Source organism: Cherax quadricarinatus, chromosome 56 (genome assembly GCF_038502225.1).
Source record: "Cherax quadricarinatus isolate ZL_2023a chromosome 56, ASM3850222v1, whole genome shotgun sequence".
NCBI classification, from domain to species: Eukaryota; Metazoa; Arthropoda; class Malacostraca; order Decapoda; family Parastacidae; genus Cherax; species Cherax quadricarinatus.
Window position 1 is genome coordinate 10,328,148 of NC_091347.1, and position 27,170 is coordinate 10,355,317.

Below are 27,170 nucleotides of genomic sequence, written 5' to 3' on the forward strand. Positions count from 1 at the left end.
CAATGCACCAGGTGTTGCACACCCTGGTATGGATCGTTCAGTAAAACAAGCCAGAATTAAATACTTTTGGCCACATATGGCAACTGATATTTCCGAGTATGTTAAGAAATGTAGTGTCTGTATGCAACATAAAGGAAATGTCAATGGTCCAAATCCTATCCAGGTGTATCCCACCATGAGTGAACCATGGGAAAGAGTTGCCATAGATCTGTTAAATCTGTTAACCAATTTCCAATGTTCCCTCCAAGGTAACAAGCATGTGTGTGTTATAGTATATCATTCCACCAGATACAGTGAGTTAGTTCCTATTGCAGATAAAACTGCCGAGACTGTACCTAAAGCTTTCAAGGAGCGTATAATCTGTAGGCATACCACCCCTGAGTCCCTGATAACAGATAATGGAGCTGAATTCTGTAATGAGATTCTTGAAAATTTGTGTACCTTGTACAAGATCTCTAAATCCACCATTGTTCCTCATCATCCTGCCAGCAGTGGATTAGTGGAATGAACCAATAAGAAAGTACTTGATGTCTTGAGAGCCACTATCAATCCCAATAGTGAAACTTGGGATGAAGTTATACCTGATGCTCAATTTGCCATAAATTCTGCTTACAATGCTTCGATAGGTGACACTCCACATTATGTGTTGTATGGTGTAGACAAGCATTTGCCTTATGAGTTGTTATATTCTGCACTGAAACCCAATTACAACCCTGATGATTTCATAGCAACTAGTACCAGCTTAGCTCAAAGTGTTTTTAGAAGAATCCGTGAGACACTTCATAAGTCAACAGCAGAATTTATAAGAGTAACTAATAGCTGTGCTAAGCCAATCAAAGTTAAAGTGGGTTCAAGAGTAATGCTGACTAACTTCAACAAAACATCCCCAATGCCTAAGCTCGATCAAAAGTTTGTTGGTCCTTATCAAGTAGTTGAACATATCAATGGCAATAAGTATAAGGTTAGAGAAATTCGAACTGGTCAGTATAAGGAATTGCATTTAGATCATATGAAGTTAGTATGCGATGTTGAGGATGATATTTCTACCCAGACTAATGTGACAGATGATGACAATCCTCTTGACTCTGTACTCTCTACCTCTAACACTCAGTCAGATGATCAACCTGAATGTCGTTATTCTTTGCATACAAGACAAGTAATGAGAAACCCCTAAGTATCTTTTGTAGATACTTGTTCAGATCTCCCTCAGTCAAGGTGTGTGTTAGCCATTGCAAAGGAATTCAATCTTCCCAGAGATGATAACCATTCTGCATATGTATATCTTACCCTCGCAGAGTTGGGTTTAAACATACATAGCCTGTATAATTAGATGATCAAGTTGAATGCAGTTGTCAACTGTGTTTTACTAGCTGATTAATTCTTCAGAAATATTTTTTTTTGTGTTCACATTCCCTCCGAATTCTGAGATTTAGCAGTATGACCTAAGCGCGCCTGGTCTGTCCTTGCTGTTAATTACTTTCACCTTTGTAAATATACATTCTTCCTCAGAATCCGTAGAGTGCATGAATACAGATCAATCGATCAATTCCATCTTTTCTTATACAATGATCTGTTCTTATAATTCGATACCATCTATTACTTCTAAGTTACATGTGTCTTTGCTATTGTATAGAATCAGCCCAGAGCCACCTGCCTGTTCAGCCTATAGCATAGTATGGTATGTCGAGACGACATACGTAACATGACTGAGCTGTCAGCATAGTTGCTGATCCCCTGTATATGTACAGGTCTCCCTCAACATTCACGTTTTCAGCTTTCGCGGGCTTCACACATTCGCGAATTCCCAACTGCCAAATTCCCAACCGCCAAATTCCCAGCCGCCAAATCATATTCAAGTTTCCCGCCACCTGCGAGTCCCTACTACCCTCCCTCCTACCCCCGCAACTGGCAGCCAGCCCTCCCACCACTCAGTGTGGTGAGTGTTTTGTTTGTTCATTATTTGCTATTAAACTGCAGTATAAATAATGTAAACCCATTCATGACTGCACATTGGAATGGTTATTCGGACAGGTATTAGACGGTGACATGTGTTTACTCTTGAACACAGCAAAGACTCAAACATTTCTGCTACTGCTAATAATAACAATAGTAATAATAATAATAATAATAATAATAATAATAATAATAAATACGATATAATTGAAGAAGGAAGTTGTACAAAAATATGAGGGAGTGGTTGACACATCGTCAGTGTGGCTTTGTTTATGCTGGAGTGAGCATTAGTCTCCCTGCTCTTCCAAACATTTCACAATAATTCATTGTGTTTGGTACTTGTAGACTGAGTGTGACTGGAGTGGTAGAGGCAGTGGTAGAGGCAGTGGTTGAGGCAGCTGTTGAGGCAGCTGTTGAGGCAGCGATTGAGGCAGCTGTTGAGGCAGCGATTGTGGCAGTGGGTGAGGCAACGATTGAGGCAGTGGGTGAGGCAGCTGTTGAGGCAGTGCATGAGGCAGTGCATGAGGCAGCTGTTGAGGCAGCTGTTGAGGCAGCGATTGAGGCAGCTGTTGAGGCAGCGATTGAGGCAGCTGTTGAGGCAGCGATTGAGGCAGCTGTTGAGGCAGCGATTGAGGAAGCTGTTGAGGCAGCAATTGAGGCAGCTGTTGAGGCAGCAATTGAGGCAGCTGTTGAGGCAGCGATTGAGGCAGTGGTCACTGAGGCAGCTGTTGAGGCAGCGATTGAGGCAGTGGGTGAGGCAGCTGTTGAGGAAGCGATTGAGGCAGCTGTTGAGGCAGCTGTTGAGGCAGCGATTGAGGCAACTGTTGAAGCAGCAACTGAGGCAGTGGGTGAGGCAGCTGGTGAGGAAGCGATTGAGGCAGTGGTATTTAATAACATACATGTTATTAATAATAATAATACATGTTATTAATATGTACTATTATTATTTATAACATATATGTTATTAAATACCACTGCCTCAACCACTGAATTATTGTGAAATGTTTGGAAGAGCAGGGAGACTAATGCTCACTCCAGCATAAACAAAGCCACACTGACGATGTGTCAACCACTCCCTCGTATTTTTGTACAATTTCCTTCTTCAATTATATCGTATTATTATTATTATTATATTATTATTATTATTATTATTATTATTATTATTACTATTGTTATTATTAGCAGTAGCAGAAATGTTTGATTCTTTGCTGTGTTCAAGACTAAACACATGATGTCACCGTCCAATACCTGTCCGAATAGCCATTCCAATATGCAGTCATGAATGGGTTTACATTATTTATACTGTAGTTTAATAGCAAATAATGAACAAACAAAACACTCACCACACTGAGTGGTGGGAGGGCTGGCTGCCAGTTGCGGGGGTCGGAGGGAGGGTAGTAGGGACTCGCAGTGGTTGGGGAAGTGGTGGAGGCATTGGTGGAGTCTGTGGTATTTAATAACATACATGTTATTAAAGCATAACATGTATATATTTAGTACAATTTACGACATTTTCATGTATTTTATGATTGTTCATGGTTCAACAAGTTAAGGAAGCAGTATTGTATTATATTTCCCTACAATATATTGGGGCACCAAACATTCACGGTTTTTCAACATTCGCGAGGCTCTTGATCCCCTAACCCTCGCGAATGTTGAGGGAGACCTGTATATGTCATATGAGTATCATAGTACCATCCATATGTTTTACATAGTTGACCCCTTACTAGGCTCAGTGGCTAGCATGTGTGACATCACGTGATGCCGCATGTGAGCGTTGGGCTCCCTGCCTCTCCCTCACTCTACGCTTAGGTCTACAACAAGGCAACACAGCAGTCAGGGCTCCTCCTCCTCACACTCTGCTAATGTGTTTAACTCCAACCATCATATCTCCACGAACCCTCTCAACAAGTTAAGCGATTAACCGATAGAAAAAGGACAGCACGAAACTGACTCCTCCATTGTTGTTGAAGGTATATAAGGCTACTGACTAACACCGCCACCTCTGCTGCCGCCTTCACCACTCCACAACAAACACACCACCACTTGCGACATTCTTAATGCCATATTTTATTCATTCTAGAGTATATATCATGTTTCTATGTTATTAATATTGTTTATTATGTCATATTAGATGAATTGTGCTATATAAATAAGCCGTAGAGCTGATATTAGTGTCATACTGAAGGACTGTCTTGTCCTGTCTCCTAACACAATTCCTAACATACGCCAGAAACAGACCTCTCTGGAACACTTTTTTGAGCGACAGGGGTCCAATGACTCTCAGGCTGGTCCTAGTGGCATTAAAAAACAAATAAGGGAAGTAACCCAGGATAAGGACTTGGTACCTCAAGTCTTTATGGAAGGGGATTCCCCTTCCAAACAACTGTGAACTCCTCCATCTTTTCCCCTCCTCCCGTTTTCCATACATCACCAGGTCTTCAATAAAGGTAAGTGTGATGTTATTGTTTTATTCTTCATTTATCATTGTTTTCTGTGTAGGTAAATGTATATTTCATGTAGAAAACATTTTTTTTAATGCTTTTGGGTGTCTGAAACGGTTTAATTGGATTTCCATTATTTCTTATGGGGTGTGTGTTTCTTATGGGGAAAATTAATTCGGAATTTGTCAGATTCAGGTTTAGTCACTCTCTCTGGAAAGGATTAATTACAAAAACCGGGGTCAACTGTACCTCAGCCACACACCTCAGCCATACTGCTTGCGTTCACCCATTCCTTGCTACACACCCAACAACCTCCACCCACACAACTCCCACATGCCTTCATCCACACCATTCCAACCAGCAATCTCTGCCCACAACCCACCCATACAATATTTACCCCCATGACCACATGTCTACATCTACACCATTCCAACATGGCCAAATTTCCCCCACTACCTCAAGGCCAACTTTGCCTAGCCCCACACCCTCACCTAAACCATTTCCTTACAACTTGACACCCACACTTTATTAGACCTTCTGCCCTAACACATCATCCACACACCTCACCACCTAGTCATCCACTACCCTTATTACTGCCTACACCACCAACTACACACTCACCCTCCCAGCCACCCATCATCTACACCAGGCAACCAACAATACACTTAAATATCCATCACAACCCGGTTGATCAGCAGTTTCAGCAGGTAGTTGTTCAGTTTTCTAAAAACATTTTCCTTGTGGTGTTTTGTGTTAAATCTTAAGAGCAAAAGCAAAAAGGTCAATCTTCTTGATGTTAATGTTTAGTTTTGGTTTTAACTTACTCCCTGTATGTTAGGATGTGTAGCAATGCGAACAATACGAGCCCCGGAGAGCTGTGGAAAGTCATGGTTCTGGAACTGGTTACTGACTGTCCATGGAATAAGGTCTCCTGCTGGCTTTTCTCCTTGAGTCAGTGCAGACAACACTGAAGATTTGGATATCTTACCTTCCAGTGCTACCTAAGGGGCAATATAACACTAGATTAAAACTCTTAATTATCATGTACACTTATCTTCATATTCAAAAATGTTAGAGTATATAATTAGAAATTCATCATGCCACTTTAAAAAAATTTTAAGACATATGTCCATCCTGAGATTACCAGCCTAGCATATTATCTATTATGATACAAACATGATCTGTCTATTCTGAGATTACCAGCCTAGCATACTATCTACTAGGATACAGACATGATCTGGCCATCCTAGCATATAATCTACTATGATACAGACATGATCTGTCCATCCTGAGATTACCAGCCTAGCATACTATTTACTATGATACAGACATGATCTGTCCATCCTGAGATTACCAGCCTAGCATACTATCTACTAGGATGCAGACATGATCTGTACATCATGAGATTACCAGCCTAGCATACTATTTACTATGATACAGACATGATCTGGCCATCCTGAGATTTTCCAGCCTGCCATACTATCACATACAGTAGAGCCCGCTTTACAGTGTTTCGCCTTATGGCGTTCCACTAATATGGGCACTTCAGATTATGACAAAAACTTGCTACACCGCTCCCCCCCCCCCCCCCCACCTGACTCCTTAACCCTTTCAGGGTTCACAGGCCCTCTCAGAGACTTGTTCTCAGGGTCCCTCAAATTTAAAAAAAAAAAATTATTTTTTCTTATGAAAAGAGAGAATCTTTTCCCGATAATAATGATACCAAAAGTATGAAATTTGATGGAAAACTTACAAAATTATGCTCTTGCGAAGTTAGCGGTCTCAACGATGTTTACAAATCGGCAATTTTGCCCACTTTGAGCCCTATTTTTCGCCAATTACAATGTACTAGCCAACAAAAATCATAACTATTTCGCTAGAACTCCATTTTTTCTATCGAATGAGTACAAGAAACCACCAATTTACCAATTTCAACTATCCAATACAGTGGTCAGAATTTAGCAATTTTGTCAATTTCACACAAATTTCAAAAGATGCCAATTTCCAAATAGGGTCCAGAATAAACAAGAAAGACATTCCTGGCACTAAAATAACATTTCCTCTGTTCAATAGTCACGTCCCCATGCCCCTCTTACATTTCTTTTGCTTTCCACTTTAAATTTTTATTCTCACAAAAAATAGAAGATTTACTGTTATGCAGACTACTGCATTAGTGTAGAAATGGTAAAAATAATATCGGCGCACTTGTGAAAGAATATTAGACTCACCAGTTGACGTGTATTGGACACTTAGCATGATTTGTTTACTTTTGAACTTTGGTAAAAATTGAACATTTCTGCTACTTTGAGCTCAATTTCAAGGTACTTTTCATTGTAAAACCAGTAAAATTATCTCAATTTCTGTAATATGTCTTCCATTCCAATGAGACCAGGAAAACTAGAATACAACAATAAATACCATACGAAAATAAAGTGCAAAGTCGCCGTTTTAATCCAAAAACACGGTCAAAGTTTTTTTTTTTTCTCATTACACACTGTGTGCTGCAGGATTTTTTTATACTGCGCACACTGACCACATAGACCCATTCTTTCATATGTAGGCCTACCAGCTTTCTCTCACTAGATTTGAAGGCATTAGAATTTATGAGTAGTCATGGCCCCTGGTGTGTAAGCTGTACTAGTATGGCCGAAACCCTGAACGAGTTAATATGGTCACTGCATGCTACCCAGTTTGTTTACATCTTTCCATTATGTCTGGAAACTTTCCAAAATTTCAAGTGTTTTAAAGTTATTGCATATTTTATATGTACTCTTATAATTATACTTATGTATACCTGTACCTAAAAACACTTACTGTGCTGGTGTGCAGGTACACATTAAAATCACTAAGTGTGTCCCTCTAGTCTTGACACAGTAGTAATAATAATAATACTAATACATAATAATAATAATCACTCTTGGGCTCATTAAATGTCTTATTTTACATTAAAATAGACATTTTTATTAATCCATCCATGATATTTTCCTCAAAATTATATAAGAAACACATTACATAGGATATAAACATGATATACACACCCACAGTAAAATAAATTTCACATAATTATAAGGTGTGGTAGCATCAGAAAAATTGTGTATCAATCTGCATTTGACCCAGTCACTCCAATTAAAGCACTCAGCTTTGTTTACAATTCTCGGCAAGATTTCTTCTGATCACTTATCCCTTCGTTTATGATGGTATCTAAAAGTAGTTGCTAGAAATGATTAAGCTCAGTGAACAAGATATGTTGATGATAATATCACTCTGGGTCAGTGGAGGTAGCTGGTGTAGGGGGGCTTCCTGACTACTTACACCTACTGACTACCTACACCTGACTTTCTATAAATAAATACAGCCTCTCCTCACTTAGCAACATACTCGTGTACTGACACCTCGGACTTACAATGGCTCTCTGACCGGTATTCATACCTAAATAATGTATATCAGAGCTGATTTCTTCTATTCTGTTTATTTCAATATACAGTACACTACTGTATAAACATAAAAACATACCAAAAATGTTATATAAATGGTGCAAAGGTGACATGAAAACAATATCAAAGATGGGTGACATAGCTCACTACCATTACAGTACGCTCCTCACTTAGACACGAATTCGTTTAATGACATGGTCTCAGGAACAGAACTCTGTCATTAAGTGAGGAGAGGCTGTACTACTCACCTCTCACCCTACATTAAAACTACACATATTTTAAGGTAAGTAATGAGAGTACTGTATGTGTATTTTATCACTCTGGGCCATTTTAAATATCAAATATTATGCCTGGGAGGGTTACCTACGCCTATGGCTACCTGCACCTACAGCTACCTACACTTATGGCTGCCTGCACCTATGGCTACCTACACCTATCAACTATCTACACCTGACTTCCTACAAATAAATACTACTCCCACCCTACATTAAGATTACAAATATTTTAAGGTAAGTAATGAATGTACTTTTTATTGTTTTTTAATGCCTAGTTCTACTGTCAGCTTAATGCAGTGGTACCTTGAGTTACGAACTTAATTCGTTCCAGAAGGCTGTTTGAGTGCCATTACTGAACGAATTTGTTCCCATAAGGAATAATGTGAATTAGATTAATCCATTTCAGACCCCCCACAAATACACTTACAAAAGCACTTACAAAAATACACTTACATAATTGTTTGAGTTGGGAGCTGTTCAAAACTTGAGGTACCACTGTATATGTTAGTGTGAACTTGTTATTTGGCATTTGTATGCATTTATAAGTGGAAAAAATGGCATTCTGCTTTCTGGCGATGTCCGCTCTCTGGTGGTAGCCTGGAACCTAACCTGCCGTACAAGTGGGACCCTACTGTATTTGAGGATATTTAACACTTTCACTGTTGGTGCCATAGTATTACAGGTTGAAAGCCAGTGTTGGTACCACAGTATTACACCAAAATTCTAGCGGCTTCAAATCTAGTGAGAGAAAGTTGGTAGACCTACATTAGAGAGCATAGGTCTGCGTGGTCAGTGTGCACAGTATAAAAAAAATCCTGCACCATGCAGTGCATAATGAGAAAAAAAAACTCCGACCACGTTTCTGGTTTATAACGCCGACCTTGAGGTGTATTTTCGTATGGTATTTATGGTTGTATTCTCGTTTTCTTGGTCTCATTTGATAGTATGGAAGATATGTTACAGAAACAGAGATGATTTTGATTGGTTTCATGATGAAAAGTACTTTGAAATTGAGCTCAAAAGAGCGGAAATGTTCAATTTTTGCCAATGTTCAAGAGTAAACAAATACGTGTCCAACTGGCCAGTCTAATACGCACTCACAAATGGATTGACATTATTTATACAATTATTATAATAATGCAGTAGTCTGCTTAACAGTAAATCTTCTATTTTTTTGTGTGAATAAAAATTAAAAATGGAAAGCAAGAGTAATACAAGAGAGGCCTGGAGACGTGACTAATGAACAGAGAAAATGTTATTTTAGTGCCAGGAATGTCTGCATTGTTTATTTTGAACCCTATTTTGAAATTGGCATCTTTAGAAATTTTTGTGAAATTGGCCAAATTGCCAATTTCTGACCACTTTATTGGGTAGTTGAAATCAGTAAAGGGGCAGTTTCTTGTACTCAATTGATAGAACAAATGGAGTTCTAGTGAAATAGCTATGAGTTTGTTCAAATGGAACAATGGAATTGGCCAAAAATAGGGCTCAAATTGGGCAAAATCGCTGATGTGTATATATCGCTGAGACCGCTAACATAGTGAGAGTGTAATTCCGCAAGATTTCCATCAAATTTCATACTTTTGGTGTTATTACCACTGGGAAAAGATTCTCTATCATTTGATAAGAAAAAACAGCTTTTTTTTTAATTCTTCGACACTGAGAGCAAGTTTATGAGTGGGGGTCTCGACAGTGAAAGGGTTAACCCTTTCAGAGTTTTCAACGTACTAGTACGGCTTATGCACCAGGGTTATTGACATACTAGAATCCCTGAATTCTAGCGCCTTCAAGTCTAGCGAGAGAAAGTTGGTAGGCCTACATATGAAAGAATGGGTCTATGTGGTCAGTGTGCACAGTATAAAAAAATATCCTGCAGCACACAGTGCTTTTGGATTAAAACAGAGACTTTGCACTGTATTTTCATATGGTATTTATGGTTGTATTCTAGTTTTCCTGGTCTCATTTTATAGAATGGAAGACATATTACAGAAATTGAGATGATTTTGATTGGTTTCACAATGAAAAGTACCTTAAAATTGAGCTCAAATTAGCAAAAGTGTTCAATTTTTACCAAAGTTCAAAAGTAAACAAATCATGCCATGTGTCCAATACACGTCAACTGGTGAGTCTAATATTCTTTCACAAGTACGCTGATATTATTTATACCATTTCTACACCAATGCAGTAGTCTGCATAACAGTAAATCTTCTATTTTTTGTAAGAATAAAAATTCAAAGTGGAAAGCAAAAGAAATATAAGAGGGGCCTGGGGACATGACTAACAAGCATAGAACTTATTATTTTAGTTTCAGGAATGTCTGTCTTGTTTATTCTGGACCCTATTTGGAAATTGGCATCTTCTGAAATTTGTGTGAAATTAGCAAAATTGCCAATTTCTAATCACTTTACTGGATAGTTGAAATTGGTAAATGGGTGGTTTCTTGTACTCATTCGATAGAAAAAATGGAGTTCTAGTGAAATAAATATGATTTTTGTCGACAAGTACACAGGAATTGGCTGAAAATAGGGCTCAAAGTTGGCGAAATCGCTGATGCGTAAACATCGTCGAGACCGCTAACTTTGCGAGAGCATAATTCCGTGAGTTTTCCATCAAATTTCACACTTTTGGTGTCATTATGATTGGGAAAAGATTCTCTATCATTTTGTAAGAAAAATAATTTTTTTTTCCAAAAAATTTTTAACCCTGAGAACAATTTTAGGAGAGGGCTTCTCGACCCTGAAAGGGTATTAAGGAAACTTAGTCAGTAAAAAAAACAGAGAGCACTACAGAGAGGAAGCATTATTAGCATCAACAATGTTATAATTTCTTTTATTAACCCATCAGTCATTTCCCACTGAAGCAGGATGACCCAAAAAAAGGAGAAACACTTTCATAATCAATCAATCTATCACTGTCATGCTGTGGGCATGCCTATACTACAGTTAAAAAACTGCAACATATCAACACCCCTCCTTCAGAGCACAGGCAATGTACTTCCCACTCCAGGATTCAAGTCCGGCTAACCGGATCAGTAAACCATTAGGATAAGTGAAGACTCAATCATGTGTCTACTGAGTGCCATAAACACTACTCCTGTGACAACACTTTCCTCTGATTAACCCAATCAGAACCAAAGTGACATATGGTATCAAAAGGAATTCAAAGAAATTTAGTGTCTACACAACATTTGCAAGATTGTTTAAAAACTAAAATACAATTCAAAATAAAATATATAATAGAAGGAAATGCCCAGAGACAAACTAATAACTTGGCCAATTTAAACTCATCTTACTCAAAGTTTACCATACCTGGATAACACAAAGCACTGAGGGTAAAGCATCTCCTTTAGTTTGATCTTGTGGTGGGAGCAAGACAAAGAGGTGATGTGCCGGAGCATCAGAGAGTGTCTGCAAGTCATCAGGTGTGTTACGGTAGTGTGATGACACAAGTAGTCCCATCACGGCCTTTAAAAACTTCTCAGACACCTACAATACAACAAGTGAAGCTTAATACAAAGAGAACAATAATTCAATATTAAACCTTTGTATATATTCTACTATTTGCAAGTCCATCATCTAGGCCAAAAAAAAAAAAAACAGCATAAACAACTACTATTCTTGTATAAACAAATTATTTCTTTCTGAAGCAAACAAAATGTAGTTTATATGTAATAAAATATTGTTATTCACCAAAGAAAGCCACTAGCATGCTACTGTGTATTTCAGGCAGACTAAACAGTAAACCCCTGATTTACAAAGTTCCAACTTATACTTCACATGTCTGCCACAGGAACAAAGTATGTGATGAATGGTTTGGAAAACCGCAAGTTGAAGAGTGAGACACTTATGCAACACATGGGAATCTTTATTCAGGAAACGTTTCGCCACACAGTGGCTTCATCAGTCCAATACAAAGCAGGTGTAAGGAGAGAAGGAGTACGAGGTAATCAGTCCCTCAGCCTGGAGTCGATATGTTCAATTCTACAAGATTGATGGACTGAACATATCGACTCCAGGCTGAGGGACTGTTTACCTCGTACTCCTCCTCTCCTTACACCTGCTTTGTATTGGACTGATGAAGCCACTGTGTGGTGTAAACTAACAAACACTGATGTGCAGTCAACATCATTGAAAATATTCAAATAGAAATTATAGTAAATAATTGTTAGACATCTAGGCAGTAGGTTGGTATACAGCAACCACCGAGGGAGATACTATCATCCTGCCAAATGAGTGTGAAACAGAAACCTGTAATTGTTTCACATGATGGTAGGGCTGCTGGTGTCTTTTTTTTTTTTTTTTTTTTTTTTTTTATCACACTGTCCGATTCCCACCAAGGCAGGGTGGCCCGAAAAAGAAAAACTTTCACCATCATTCACTCCATCACTGTCTTGCCAGAAGGGTGCTTTACATTACAGTTTTTAAAACTGCAACATTAACTCCCCTCCTTCAGAGTGCAGGCACTGTACTTCCCATCTCCAGGACTCAAGTCCAGCCTGCCGGTTTCCCTGAATCCCTTCATAAATGTTACTTTGCTCACACTCCAACAACACGTCAAGTATTAAAAACCATTTGTCTCCATTCACTCCTATCAAACACGCTCACGCATGCCTGCTGGAAGTCCAAGCCCCTCGCACACAAAACCTCCTTTACCCCCTCCCTCCAACCCTTCCTAGGCCGACCCCTACCCCGCCTTCCTTCCACTACAGACTGATACACTCTTGAAGTCATTCTGTTTCGCTCCATTCTCTCTACATGTCCGAACCACCTCAACAACCCTTCCTCAGCCCTCTGGACAACAGTTTTGGTAATCCCGCACCTCCTCCTAACTTCCAAACTACGAATTCTCTGCATTATATTCACACCACACATTGCCCTCAGACATGACATCTCCACTGCCTCCAGCCTTCTTCTATCTAATAAATATGCCAGGTTTTGGGTACTTCTCGCTACTTCCACTTACACTTAGGTCACGCTACACATGCATGTATAAGTATGTGTATGTGTGTGTATATCTTTTCTTCTTTCAACACATCGGCCGTATCCCACCGAGGCGGGGTGGCCCAAAAGGAAAAACGAAAGCTTCACCTTTTACTTAGCAACATATACAGGAGAAGGGGTTACTAGCCCCTTGCTCCTGGCATTTCAGTCGCCTCTTACAACACGCATGGCTTATGGTGGAAGAATTCTGTTCCACTTCCCCATGGAGATAAGAGAAAATAAACAAGAACAAGAACTAGAAAGAAAATAGAAGAAAACCCAGAGGGGTATGTATATATATACTTGTACATGTATGTGTAGTGTGACCTAAGTGTAAGTAGAAGTAGCAAGATGTACCTGAAAACTTGTATGTTTATGAGACAGAAAAAAAAAGACACCAGCAATCCTACCATCTTGAAAAACAATTACAGGCTTCTGTTTTACACTCACTTGGCAGGACGGTAGTACCTCCCTGGGCGGTTGCTGTCTACCAGCCTACTACCTAGGACTACCTAGAATATACATATACACCTACCATCCAACTTACGACCTGCTCGACATACAACTACTTGACTTACGACCGTGTTTTTTATGCCAAATTTCTGGGAAATAAACAACTGTTTGTGTTGTACACAGTGTTTATCCTAAACCTTACAGTATAAAATACAGTACTAACAGCATAAAAAGTAAAGTAAAACATGAAATACCAAAATAAAACAATAAAATAAAGTCATTGCAAAAATGTAATGTTGATATTCAGTAGTAAAGTTCGACTTATGTCCATTTCGACTTACGACCGGTTTCCCGGAACCGAACTCGGTCGTAAGTCGGATGGTACCTGTATATCTTTCTTTCAACACACCGGCTGTATCCCACCGAGGCAGGGTGGCCCAAAAAGAAAAACGAAAGTTTCTCCTTTTACATTTAGCAATATAGACAGGAGAAGGGGTTACTAGCCCCTTGCTCCTGGCATTTTAGTCGCCTCTTAAAACACACATGGCTTACGGAGGAAGAATTCTGTTCCACTTCCCCATGGAGGTAAGAGGAAATAAACAAGAACAAGAACTAGAAAGAAAATAGAAGAAAACCCAGAGGGGTATGTATATATATGCTTGTACATGTATGTGTAGTGTGACCTAAGTGTAAGTAGAAGTAGCAAGACGTACCTGAAATCTTGCATGTGTATGAGACAGAAAAAAAGACACCAGCAATCCTACCATCATGTAAAACAATTACAGGCTTTCATTTTACACTCACTTGGCAGGACGGTAGTACCTCCCTGGGTGGTTGCTGTCTACCAACCTACTACCTAGGATACATAGATATATACATGTATATTGTAGGTAGTAGGTTGGTAGACAGCAACCGCCCAGGGAGGTACTACCGTCCTGCCAAGTGAGTGTAAAACGAAAGCCTGTAATTGTTTTACATGATGGTAGGATTGCTTGTGTCTTTTGTCTGTCTCATAAATAGGCAAGATTACAGGTACGTCTTGCTACTTCTACTTACACTTAGGTCACACTACACATACGTGTACAAGCATATATATACACACACCCCTCTGGGTTTTCTTCTATTTTCTTCCTAGTTCTTGTTCTTGTTTATTTCTGCTTATCTCCATGGGGGAGTGGAACAGAATTCTTCCTCCATAAGCCATGCATGTCATAAGAGGCAACTAACATGCCGGGAGAAAAGGGCTAGTAACCCCCTTCTCCCGTAAATGTATTACTAAATTTAAAAAGAGAAACTTTCATTTTTCTTTTTGGGCTACCCTGCCTTGGTGGGATATGGCCGGTTTGTTGAAAGACAAAGAATTGTTAGACATTTTCTTAACCAAATACAGTGGTACCTCGGGTTTTGAACTGTTCCCAACTCGAACAATTATTTAAGTGTATTTTTGTAAGTGCTTTTGTAAGTGTATTTGTGGGGGGTCTGAAATGGACTAATCTAATTTACATTATTCCTTATGGGAACAAATTCGTTCGGTATCGGCACTCGAACAGCCTTCTGGAACGAATTAAGTTCGTAACTTGAGGGACCACTGTACATTAATTATCTGGTAGAGAGGGTCAAGGATAATGATATAATATTTTTAAAAGATTGTTTGGTGCAGCTGTGATAGTCACCTAGCAACTGTCATGTACTGGACAGTAGGTGAGGCTGTGGTAGTCACATAGCAACTGTCATGTACTGGATAGTAGGTGAGACTGTAGTAGTCACCTAGCATCTGTTATGTACTGGACAGTAGGTGAGGCTGTGATAGTCATCTAGCACCTGTTATGTACTGGACAGTAGGTGAGGCTGTGGCAGTCACCTAGCAACTGTCATGTACTGGATAATAGGCGAGACTGTAGATACTTAGCAATTGTCATGTACTGGACAGTAGGCGAGGCTGTGATAATCGCCTAGCAGTTCTCATGTACTGGACGATAGGTAAGGCTAGGGTAGTCACCTAGCAGTTCTCATGTACTGGCCAATAGGTAAGGTTGGGTATTCACCTCTTGTCCAATGGATGATGACTCAGAGCTTGGATTGCCAGAGTTCTGGCATAAATTCAACATTGCAGATGTCTAACCCACATCAAAGCTGCACGGGATATGTACCAAAACCAACAATAAATGCAGTCTGCAGAAAATTATATCTTAGTGTGGTGAATAATTTCACAGAATTTCTCTCACAAGAAAGTCAAATTAAGAAAAATTTTCAGCTGGTAAGGAGACTGTCAAGTGGCAGGGCTTTGAAGACATGCAGCCAGAAGGCATCAGTGAACTATTAGAAGATGAAGTGGAAGAAAGATGTGGAGAGAGAATGTTGACAGAGCTGAATTCCCAGATAGTAGAGATTGAGGAGGATGAGGATGAGGAGCCTGCAGAGAAACGGTTAACACTTTAATGGTTAGGTGAGCAGTTTTATGTTGCTGTTAAACTTGCAGCGACTTTTTTCACTGATGAGAACCCTGACACATCTAGAAGAAGCACTGCTCGGTAGTGGAGTCTGGAGCAGCTGATGATGTCCTGCTATCAGCTGTATAAAGTACTGCTGAATAATACACAGCAGATACACATGTAAGCAACAACTCTGCACTGACCTCAGCCGATAAACCCCAGCCATCCACTTCAGCCAGTGATTCCCAGCCATCCATTTTAGCCAGTGAACCCCAGCCATCCATCTCTGCCCATGAACTTTAGCCATCCACATCAGTCCATGAACCTCAGCCATCCACATCAGTCCATGAACCCCAGCCATCCACTTCAGCCCATGAACCCCAAAAATCCACTTTAGCAAGTAAACCCCAGTCATCCACATCAGCCCACAAACCCCAGCCTCTACTTCATCCACCCCATCTGTGGCCCATTAGGGCTGCACCACATCTCTCCACTGACATCAAGCAACTTAATCAACAACAATCAAAATTAAAATAAGTGCATTGCACATTTCTTGACTTTCTTAGGTTATACTAAGTTAAATCACCCAGGATTATTCTATAATAATATACTTTAATATGGCCATAATATCTGCTTGCCTTTTAAAATCACTGTACAATACTTAGGTTTTTATTTTAGGTGAAATGTGTATTTATAAGGAAATTTGGAGGGGTATGGAACCTAACCTATTTTTTACCCTAAGTTGTTCACTTCACCTACTGTGCCTCCATGGATATCTCCTTTCATGAAGTATGTCCTGCACAAAATGTGGTTGTCTACTCTACTACCATTCATCTCAGCCCAAGAGCCACTACAATCTAAATCATAACAAGAGCCACTACCATCCAACTCATCCCAACAACAACCATTCACCTCAGTCCAACAACAACCATTCACCTTAGTCCAAGAACAATAATCCACCTCAGCCCAACAACAACCATTCACCTCAGTCCAACAACCATTCACCTCAGTGCAACAACCATCTGCCTCAGTCCAACAAAACCATCCATCTCAGTCCAACAACAACAATCCACCTCAGTGCAACAACAACCATCCACCTCAGTGCAACAATAACCATCCACCTAAGTCCAACACCAACCATCCACCTCAACCCAACAAGCAACAACTCAACAACCCAACAATCATCCACCTCAGCCCAACAATAACCATTCACCTCAGCTCAACAACAACTATCCACCTCAGCTCAACAACCATTCACCTCAGTCCAACAACAACCATTCACCTCAGCCCAACAACCCTCCACCTCAGCCCAACAACAACCCTCCACCTCAGCTCAACAATAACCATCCACCTCAGCCCAACAACAACCATTCTCCTCAGCTCAACAACAACCATCCACCTCAGCTCAACAACCATTCACTTCAGCCCAACAACCCTCCACCTCTGCCCAACAACAACCCTCCACCTCAGCTCAACAACAACCATCCACCTCAGCTCAACAACCATTCACCTCAGTCCAACAACAACCATTCACCTCAGCCCAACAACCCTCCACCTCAGCCCAACAACAACCCAGCACCTTAGCCCAACAACAACCATCCAGCTCAGCTCAACAACAACCATGCACCTCAGCAATCACACAATACTCTCCACACATGTCATAACCTACAAGTACTACCAACCAGAAGTTAAAGAACTGTTTTAGGTAACCTTGTATTACTTTAGTTAAGGTTCCCAGAACATAAATGTATTTTCCTTCCTTGATCATCAGTTCACATAACACACCCTTCACAAACAACACATTTTCAGGAACATAACCACCGTGTCATGTGGAATTCACTGTATATCATTAACCAGGTAGATTCATCTCTCATTTTGTGACTAGATGTGAAATGTTTCTCACCCCTTCCTTTACAGTTATTCTTATCTAACTGCATATAAAATAAACTCTCCATTGAACGGACTTCAGAAATACTGAACAAAGTCCACTAGGTCAGTAGATTTGGAAATAATGAACAAAGTCCTTTGGCCCCAGAATTGTTCATATTTGTTGCAATCACGGCAAAACAATCTTTTCTCTTTCCACCATAACTTTCATTACTGGCCACCTGCTCTTCCCAATTAGTCAGTTGAACAGAGGGGCTATGTCAATCCTCCAAATTGGACTTTATAAGGACTTTCTTCTGTGTTGGATTTTATAAGAACTTTCTTCCATGTTCAGCCTTAAAAGCATTTTCTTCAAAAAAGAGGACAGTATTTTATCAAACTTGTTACTTTCTTCAGCTTATCCATTTTATCCTCTTTGGGATAACAAAAACTGATGCAATCACTGCAACACCTTTCACTTATATTCTGCATAACCTTACAAAATCTACCTATTTTACACAATTCAAATTCTATAAACCTATCTGCTGTACTCATATTATTTTAGTCCTTTTCAAAAGGTTCAGTGATGCTGCAGTTTTCTGAAGGATGGGCAGTGATGTTGCAGCTCCAGAGGTTGGAAGTATAGTGCCTGCACTCTTTAAAATAAACAGAGATATTGTAGTTCTAGAGATTGGAAGTAAAGTGGCTACACTTTGAAGAATGGGTGATGATGTTGCAGTTCTAAAGGTGGGAAGTATAATGCCTGCACTCTGAAGGATAGATGGAGATGTTGCAGTGTGGATGATCATTTAAATTTTGATGTAGTCATGTTTCAGACAAGATGGTAACTAAACGATATATAATGTATATTTTTTCTTCTTTAACTCATTTTACTTTAGAAACTATAAATGTGGTAGAAAAATTCTTAAATCCTGAAAAATAATGTGAAATCATTAATTTTGAATATTGTAGTGGAAATAAAGATGATTTAGCTAACCTTATGGTAACCGAAGAGGGTATCTCTGTTGACATAGAAGAGCTGACATTCGTTGGGTTGCGGCAAGGTGGGAGGGAGGGTGGAGAGAGAGGCCTCCAGGCACAGCAGCTGGTGCAGCCAAGCTTCCACTGGGTCACCCATCTTGTATCGTATAGACTCCTCCAGAGTTATCTGTTTACAAGTAGTGTAATAATCCTGTCTTTAAGAACTTGATGCACTTCTACAAATACCCTTTTTTTAATAATAATTTTTTAATGTAATTACAGTGGAACCTCCCTTTGCGAGTTTAATCCGTTCCATGACCTTGCTTGCAACTGGATTTGCTCCTTTGCAGAGTCAATTTTCCTCATTTAAATTAATTGAAATGCAATTAATCCTTTCCAGTGGAATTCTGTACTTCAATAATTTCGCTAATATCAACTCTACGGCTTATTTATCTATCTCACTTCATCTAATATGACAAAATAAACAATATAAATAACATACAAACCTAATATATACTCTAAAATGAATAAAATATGTCATTCATGTGGTGGTATGGGCAGTGTCAGCGGTGGACAAGAGTTTGTCTGGAGACTGGACAAAATACTTCATGAATAATTTAGCTAATATCATCTATACGGCTTATTTATCCATCACAGTTCATCTAATATGACATAACAAACAATATGAATAACATATAAACATGATATATACTCTAGAATGAATAAAATATGTCATTCATGTAGTGGTATGGGCGGTGTCGGGGGTGGACGAGAGTTTGTCTGGAGACCGATGAAAATACTTCATGAATAATTTTGCTAATATCATCTATGCGGCTTACTTATATATCACATTTCATCTAGTATGACATAACAATCAATAAAAATAACATAGAAACATGATATATACTCTAGAATGAATAAAATATGTCATTATGTAACAGGTGGAGGCAGCCACAACCACTCCCTCTTTGTTGTGGTAAACACTGCCATCTAGTTACGGCCTTTTGAAGCCGTCTATTATAATTGTTATATGTAGTACATTATATATATGTATTATTATTATACATATTATATTATTATTATTATTATTATTATTATACTATTATACGTATTATTATACATATTGTTATTATTATTATATAAATAATTTGTAATTTTTATTCACACAAATATAAGATTTACTTTTATTCCTTATTGCAATAATTGTATAAATAATGTCAACCCATTCACGACTGCATATTGGAATGGACAGTGATGTCATTTGTTTACTCTGAAACAGCCAAGCAATGGACCATTTCCCCTAGGTTGAGCTCTATTTCAATGTACTTTTTGTCGTGAAAGCAATTAAAATCATATCTATTTCTGTAATATATCTTCCATTCTATCAAATGAGACCAAAAACACAAGAATACAACCATAAAAACCATTCAAAATTACCGCTAAGGGGCGGCTAATTGCTGAAAAGTGAACTCCATTATTTATGCTTAGATTGCTTTCATTTTTGGTGTACATTAAGAAGCATCTTTCCATCATACATTGCCCAAGTTTCAATAAGATAGTCCAACAAACAAATGAGATACAATTCCCGAGATTAAGAGCAAGAGCCCCCTCACCAGTGTCAAGGAACCTGCCTTGAGGTCTGCTCGTTTGTGGAAATTTTGCTCGCGTATGGAAGCAAAAAATCGACCCATTGACTGCTCGTATTTGGAAAAACTCGCATGTGGACATGATCGCAAGTAGAGGTTCCACTGTATATAAAAAATGCATATAAATTTAAAAATTAAGGTAAAACTGTAAGATTATTTAATCTGTAGGTACAAGTACACATAAACACAGTTACACAAATTATCATACACAGTAACATGTGTTCTCCATGGGGAAGTGGAACAGAATTCTTCCTCTATAAGCCATGTGTGTTGTAAGAGGCGACCAAAATGCCGGGAGCAAGAAAACAGTAACCCCTTCTCCTGAATACATTACTAAAGTAAAAAAGAGAAGCTTTTGTTGTTCTTTTGGGTCACCCTGCCTCGGTGGGATATGGACAGTTTGTTGAAAGAAGAAGTAACATGTGTAAATTACCTAGGATAACCCAAAAAAGTCAAAGTGACTTATTTCCACTGGGGTCCTTGTAAGATCTTATTTAACCCCTTCGGTGTCAGTTCCCTAATATTACAGCTTTGAAGCCAGTCTCAGTCCTGTAACAGACCAAAATTCTAGCAGCTTCAAATTCAGAAAGCTGGTAGGCCTACATATGAGAGAATGGGTCTGCATGGGCAGTGTGCATAGTATAAAAAAATCTTGAAGCAAGCAGTGAATAACGAGAAAAAACTGAAACTTTTTTTATTTAACCCTTTGAGGGTCGACAGGCCCTCTCCGAAACTCGTTCTCAGGGTCGGCCAAATTTAAAAAAAAAAAAAATTATTTTCTCTTATGAAAAGATAGAGAATCTTTTCCTGATCATAAAGACACCAAAAGTTTGAAATTTGATAGAAAACTTACGGAATTATGCTCTCGCAAAGTTAGCGGTCTCGGCGATGTTTACGCATCGGCGATTTTGCCCATTTTGAGCCCCATTTTCGGCCAATTTCACTGTACTAGTCGACAAAAAACATGAATATTTCGCTAGAACTCCATTTTTTCTATCGAATGGGTGCAAGAAACCACTCATTTATGAAATTCAACTATCCAGTACAGTGGTCAGAATTTAGCAATTTTGCCAATTTCACACAAATTTCAAAAGATGCCAATTTCCGAATAGGGTCCAGAATAAACAAGAAAGACATTCCTGGCACTAAAATGACATTTCCTCTAGTCATTAGTCATGTCTCAAGGCCCCTCTTATATTCTTTTGCTTTCCACTTTGAATTTTTATTTTCACAAAAAATATAAGATTTACTGTTATGCAGACTACTGCATTAGTGTAAAAAATGGTATAAATATTATTGGTGCACTTGTGAAAGAATATTAGACTCACCAGTTGACGTATATTGCACGCTTGGCACGATTTGTTTACTTTTGAAGTTTGGTAAAAATCGAACATTTCTGCTACTTTGAGCTCAATTTCAAGGCACCTTTCTTTGTAAAACCAGTCAAAATCATCTCAATTTCTGTAATATGTCTTCCATTCTATAAAATGAGACCAAGAAAACTAGAATACAACAATAAATACCATACGAAAATACACTGCAAAGTCGCTGATTTATTAAAAAAAAATGGTAAAAGGTTTTTTTTTCTCATTATGCACTGTGTGCTGCAGGATTTTTTTTAGACTGTGCACACTGACCACATAGACCCATTCTTTCATATGAAGGCCTACCAGCTTTCTCCCACTCGATTTGAGGCCTCTAGAATTTATGAGTACTAGTACGTCAAAAACCCCTACGCGTAAGACGTACTAGTACGACGAAAACCCTCAAAGGGTTAAAACAGCAACTTTGCAGTGTATCTTTGTATGGTATTTATGGTTGTATTCTTATTTTCATGGTCTCATTGGATAGAATGGAAGAAATAGAGCTTGAAATTGAGCTCAAAGTAGCAGAAATGTTAGATTTTTGATGATGTTCATGAGTAAACAAATCACGTCATGTATCCAATACATGTTAACTGGTGGGTCTAAAATGCATTCGTGAATGCGATGATATTATTTATACAATTACAATATTACAATGATGCAGTAGTCTGAATAACAGTAAATCATCTATTTTTAGTATGAATAAAAATTCAAAATGAAAAGCAAGTGTAACATAAGAGGGGCCTGGAGACATGACTAATGAACAGAGAAAATGTTATTTGAGTGCCAGGAATATTAGTATTATTTAATTCTGGTCCCTATTTTGAAATTGGCCTTTCTTGAATTTTATGAGAAATTGGCCAAATTAGTAATTTCTGATCACTTATTTGTGCAGTTGAAATAAGTAAATGGGCGGATTCTCATACTCAATTGATAGAATAAAAAGAGTTCTAGTGAAATAGCTATGAGTTTGGTTACATGGAACTAAGGAATTGGCCTCAAATAAGGCTCAAAGTAGGTGAAATCACTGAAGTGTAAATATGGCAGAGACTGCTAACTTCACAAGAGTGTAATTCCGTAAGTTTTCCATCAAATTTCAAACTTTTGGTTTCATTACCTTCAGAAAAAGATTCTTTATCATTTTATATGATAAAAATATTTTTTTTAAATTCTTCGACACTATAAGCAAGTCTGCGAGCAGACTTGCTCACAGTGTTAAAACGGATAAGTACGGATAAGTAACTGTGTGAAAATCAATTACAATAAAAAGAGATCCTTTCTTCTTTCAACGTACCAGCCGTAACCCACCGAGGTGGGGTGGCCCAAAAGGAAAAACAAAAGTTTCTCCTTTCAAATATAGTAATATATACAGGAGAAGGGGTTACTAGCCCCTTGCTCCCAGCATTTCAGTCGCCTCTTACGACACGCATGGCTTACGGAGGAAGAATTCTGTTCCACTTCCCCATGGAGATAAAAGGAGATATAGTACTAGGAATAAGTACAGTGGACCCCCGCATAACGATATTAATCCGTTCCTGAGAGCTCATTGTTATGCGAAATTATCGTTATGCAAATGAATTTTCCCCATAAGAAATAATGGAAATCAAATTAATCCGTGCAAGACACCCCAAAGTATGAAAAAAAAAAATTTTACCACATGAAATATTAATTTTAATACACACAAACTGAAAAAGGCATGCACAGTTACATGACACTTACCTTTATTGAAGATCTGGTGATGATTGATGGGATGGGAGGAGGAGAGAGTCTTAGTGTTTAGAAGGGGAATCCCCTTCCATTAAGACTTGAGGTGTCAAGTCCTTTTCTGGGGTTACTTCCCTTCTTCTTTTAATGCCACTAGGACCAGCTTCAGAGTCACTGGGCTTCTGTCGCACAACATATCTGTCCATAGTGGCCTGTACCTCTCGTTCCTTTATGACTTTCCTAAAGTGTTTCACAATAGTGTCAGTGTAATAGTCACCAGCACGGCTTGCAATAGCTGTGTTAGGGTGATTGTCATCAAAAAAGGTTTGTACTTTAAGCCACATTCCACACATTTCCTTAATCTTTGAAGTAGGCAACTTCTTCAATTTCTCTCTCCCCTCCTCCGAACCAGTTTCCTCAGGTCTGGCCTCTTGCTGTTGAAGTTGATCTATCAGCTCATCAGTGGTTAGTTCTTCATTGTCCTCCTCCACCAACTCTTCCACATCATCCACACTAACCTCCAACCCCAAGGACTTTCCCAATGCCACAATGGATTCCTCAACTGGCATAGGATTCCCAGGGTTAGCCTCAAACCCTTCAAAATCCCTTTGGTCTACACATTCTGGCCACAGTTTCTTCCAAGCAGAGTTCAAGGTCCTCTTAGTCACTCCCTCCCAAGCCTTACCTATAAGGTTTACACAATTGAGGATATTAAAGTGATCTCTCCAAAACTCTCTTAGAGTCAACTGAGTTTCTGAGGTCACTACAAAGCACCTTTCAAACAGAGCTTTTGTGTACAGTTTTTTGAAATTTGCAATAACCTGCTGGTCCATGGGCTGCAGGAGAGGAGTGGTATTAGGAGGCAAAAACTTCACCTTAATGAAGCTCATGTCCTCATAAAGTCGCTCTGCCACGTCTGTAGGATGACCAGGGGCATTGTCTAACACCAGGAGGCACTTAAGGTCTAATTTCTTTTCAGTTAGGTAATTTTTCACATTGGGGGCAAATGCTTGGTGTAACCAGTCATAGAAAAAGTCCCTAGTGACCCATGCCTTACTGTTTGCCCTCCACAGCACACACAAATTAGCCTTGAGGATATTCTTTTGCCTGAACGCTCTGGGAGTTTCTGAGTGATACACTAATAAAGGCTTCACTTTGCAATCACCACTAGCATTGGAACACATCAACAGAGTAAGCCTGTATTTCATAGCTTTATGTCCTGGGAGTGCCTTTTCCTCCTGAGTAATGTAGGTCCTGCTTGGCATTTTCTTCCAAAACAGGTCTGTTTCATCACAATTAAACACTTGTTCAGGTTTCAGTCCTTCACTGTCTATGTACTCCTTGAATTCCTGCACATATTTTTCAGCTGCTTTGTGGTCCGAACTGGCAGCCTCACCAGGCCTTATCACACTATGTATGCCACTACGCTTCTTAAATCTCTCAAATCAACCTTTGCTGGCCTTAAATTCACTCACATCATCACTAGTTGCAGGCATTTTTTTAATTAAATCCTCATGCAACTTCCTAGCCTTTTCACTTATGATCACTTGAGAGATGCTATCTCCTGCTATCTGTTTTTCGTTTATCCATACCAATAAGAGTCTCTCAACATCTTCCATCACTTGCGATCTCTGTTTCGAAAACACAGTTGAACCATTGGCAAGAACAGCTTCCTTGATTGCCATTTTGTTGGACACAATAGTAGCAATGGTTGATTGGGGTTTACTCTACAACCTGGCCAGCTCGGAGACACGCACTCCACTTTCATACTTAGCAATGATCTCTTTCTTCATCTCTATAGTAATTCTCACCCTTATTCCTGTAGGGTTGGCACTAGAAGCTTTCTTGGGGCCCATGGTCACTTATTTTGCAGATAAAATCACCAAAAACACTGTAATAATACGAAATGTTCCGATTGTATGCTTGGATGTTACCGCGGAGGATGGCTGGTAAACAATGCCACCGGCGGAACATGTGAGGCTAGCTCAGGCCGCACATTAGACGCGTCTCGGACGAATAGCGTTGAGCGGGTTTTTTAGCGGTATGCGAGGCAAAATCTTAGTGATAAAATGTATCGGTATGCGGATTTAACGTTATGTGATGCCAACGGTATGTGGGGGTCCACTGTAGTAGGTTGGTAGACAGCAACCACTCAGGGAGGTACTACTGTCCTACCAAGTGAGTGTAAAAAGGAAGCCTGGTACAGTGGACCCTCGACCAGCGATGCCATTGATTAACGATAAATCTGACTAGCGATACATTTTATCGCAAAAATTTTGCCTCAATTAGCGCTAAAAAACTCGACCAACACTATTCGTTCCGTCTGAGACGCGTCCACTTCTGGCCAGTGTTTACAAGCCAGCCAGCCACCGCGGTCGCTTCCAAGCATACAATCGGAACATTTCATATTATCACAGCCATTTTAGTGATTGCACCTGCAAAATAAGTCACCATGGGCCCCAAGAAAGCTTCTAGTGCCAACCCTACAGCAAAAAGGGTGAGAATTACTATGGATATGAAGAAAGAGATCATTGCTAAGTATGAAAGTGGAGTGCGTGTCTCTGAGCTGGCCAGGCTGTACACAAAACCCCAATCAACCATCGCTACTATTGTGGCCAAGAAAACGGCAATCAAGGAAGCTGTTCTTGCCAAAGGTGCAACTATGTTTTCGAAACTGAGATCGCAAGTGATAGAAGATGTTGAGAGACTGTTATTGGTATGGATAAATGAAAAACAGATAGCAGGTGATAGCATCTCTCAAGCGATCATATGTGAAAAGGCTAGGAAGTTGCATGACAATTTAATTAGAAAAATGCCAGCAACTAGTGGTGATGTGAGTGAATTTAAGGCCAGCAAAGGTTGGTTTGAGAGATTTAAGAATCGTAGTGGCATACATAGTGTGATAAGGCATGGTGAGGCTGCCAGTTTGGACCAAAAAGCAGCTGAAAAATATGTGCAGGAATTCAAGGAGTACATAGACAGTGAAGGACTGAAACCTGAACAAGTGTTTAATGGTGACACTGACAATGTTGTGAACCACTTTAGGAAAGTCATAAAGGAACGAGAGGTACAGGTAACTATGGACAGATATGTTGTGCGACAGAAGTCCAGTGACTCTGAAGCTGGTCCTAGTGGCATTAAAAGAACAAGGGAAGTAACCCCAGAAAAAGACTTGCTGTCTCAAGTGCTAATGGAAGGGGATTCCCCTTCTAAACACTAACACCTCTCCCCTCCTCCCATCCCATCAATCATCACCAGATCTTCAATAAAGGTAAGTGTCATGTAACTGTGCATGTAATCTTCAGTTTGTGTGTATTAAAATTAATATTTCATGTGATAAAAAAAAAAATTTCAATACTTTTGGGTGTCTTGCACGGATTAATTTGATTTCCATTATTTCTTATGGGGAAAATTAACTTGACTAACAATAATTTTGACTAACGATGAGCTCTCAGGAACAGATTAATATCGCTGGTTGAGGGTCCACTGTATTTGTTTTACATGACGGTTGGATTGCTGGTGTCCTTTTTTCTGTCTCATGAACATGCAAGATTTCAGGTACGTCTTGCTACTTCTACTTACACTTAGGTCACACTACACATACATGTACAAGCACATATATACACACCCCTCTGGGTT

The 27,170-nt window shown here is 39.3% G+C and overlaps 1 protein-coding gene across 3 annotated transcripts in view; it reads right to left on the reverse strand.

The window, feature by feature from the left end:
• l(1)G0020 (RNA cytidine acetyltransferase l(1)G0020) overlaps positions 1-27,170 on the reverse strand; it is a 174,866-nt gene that overhangs the window by 100,786 nt on the left and 46,910 nt on the right. For all 3 annotated transcript variants that reach the window (XM_070097055.1, XM_070097057.1, XM_070097056.1), the window contains 3 exons: positions 18,834-19,004; positions 11,415-11,591; positions 5,222-5,398 (listed from right to left, as the gene is read on the reverse strand). In XM_070097055.1, coding sequence (XP_069953156.1) covers positions 5,222-5,398; positions 11,415-11,591; positions 18,834-19,004 — 525 coding nt within the window. The remainder of the gene's footprint in view (positions 1-5,221; positions 5,399-11,414; positions 11,592-18,833; positions 19,005-27,170) is intronic.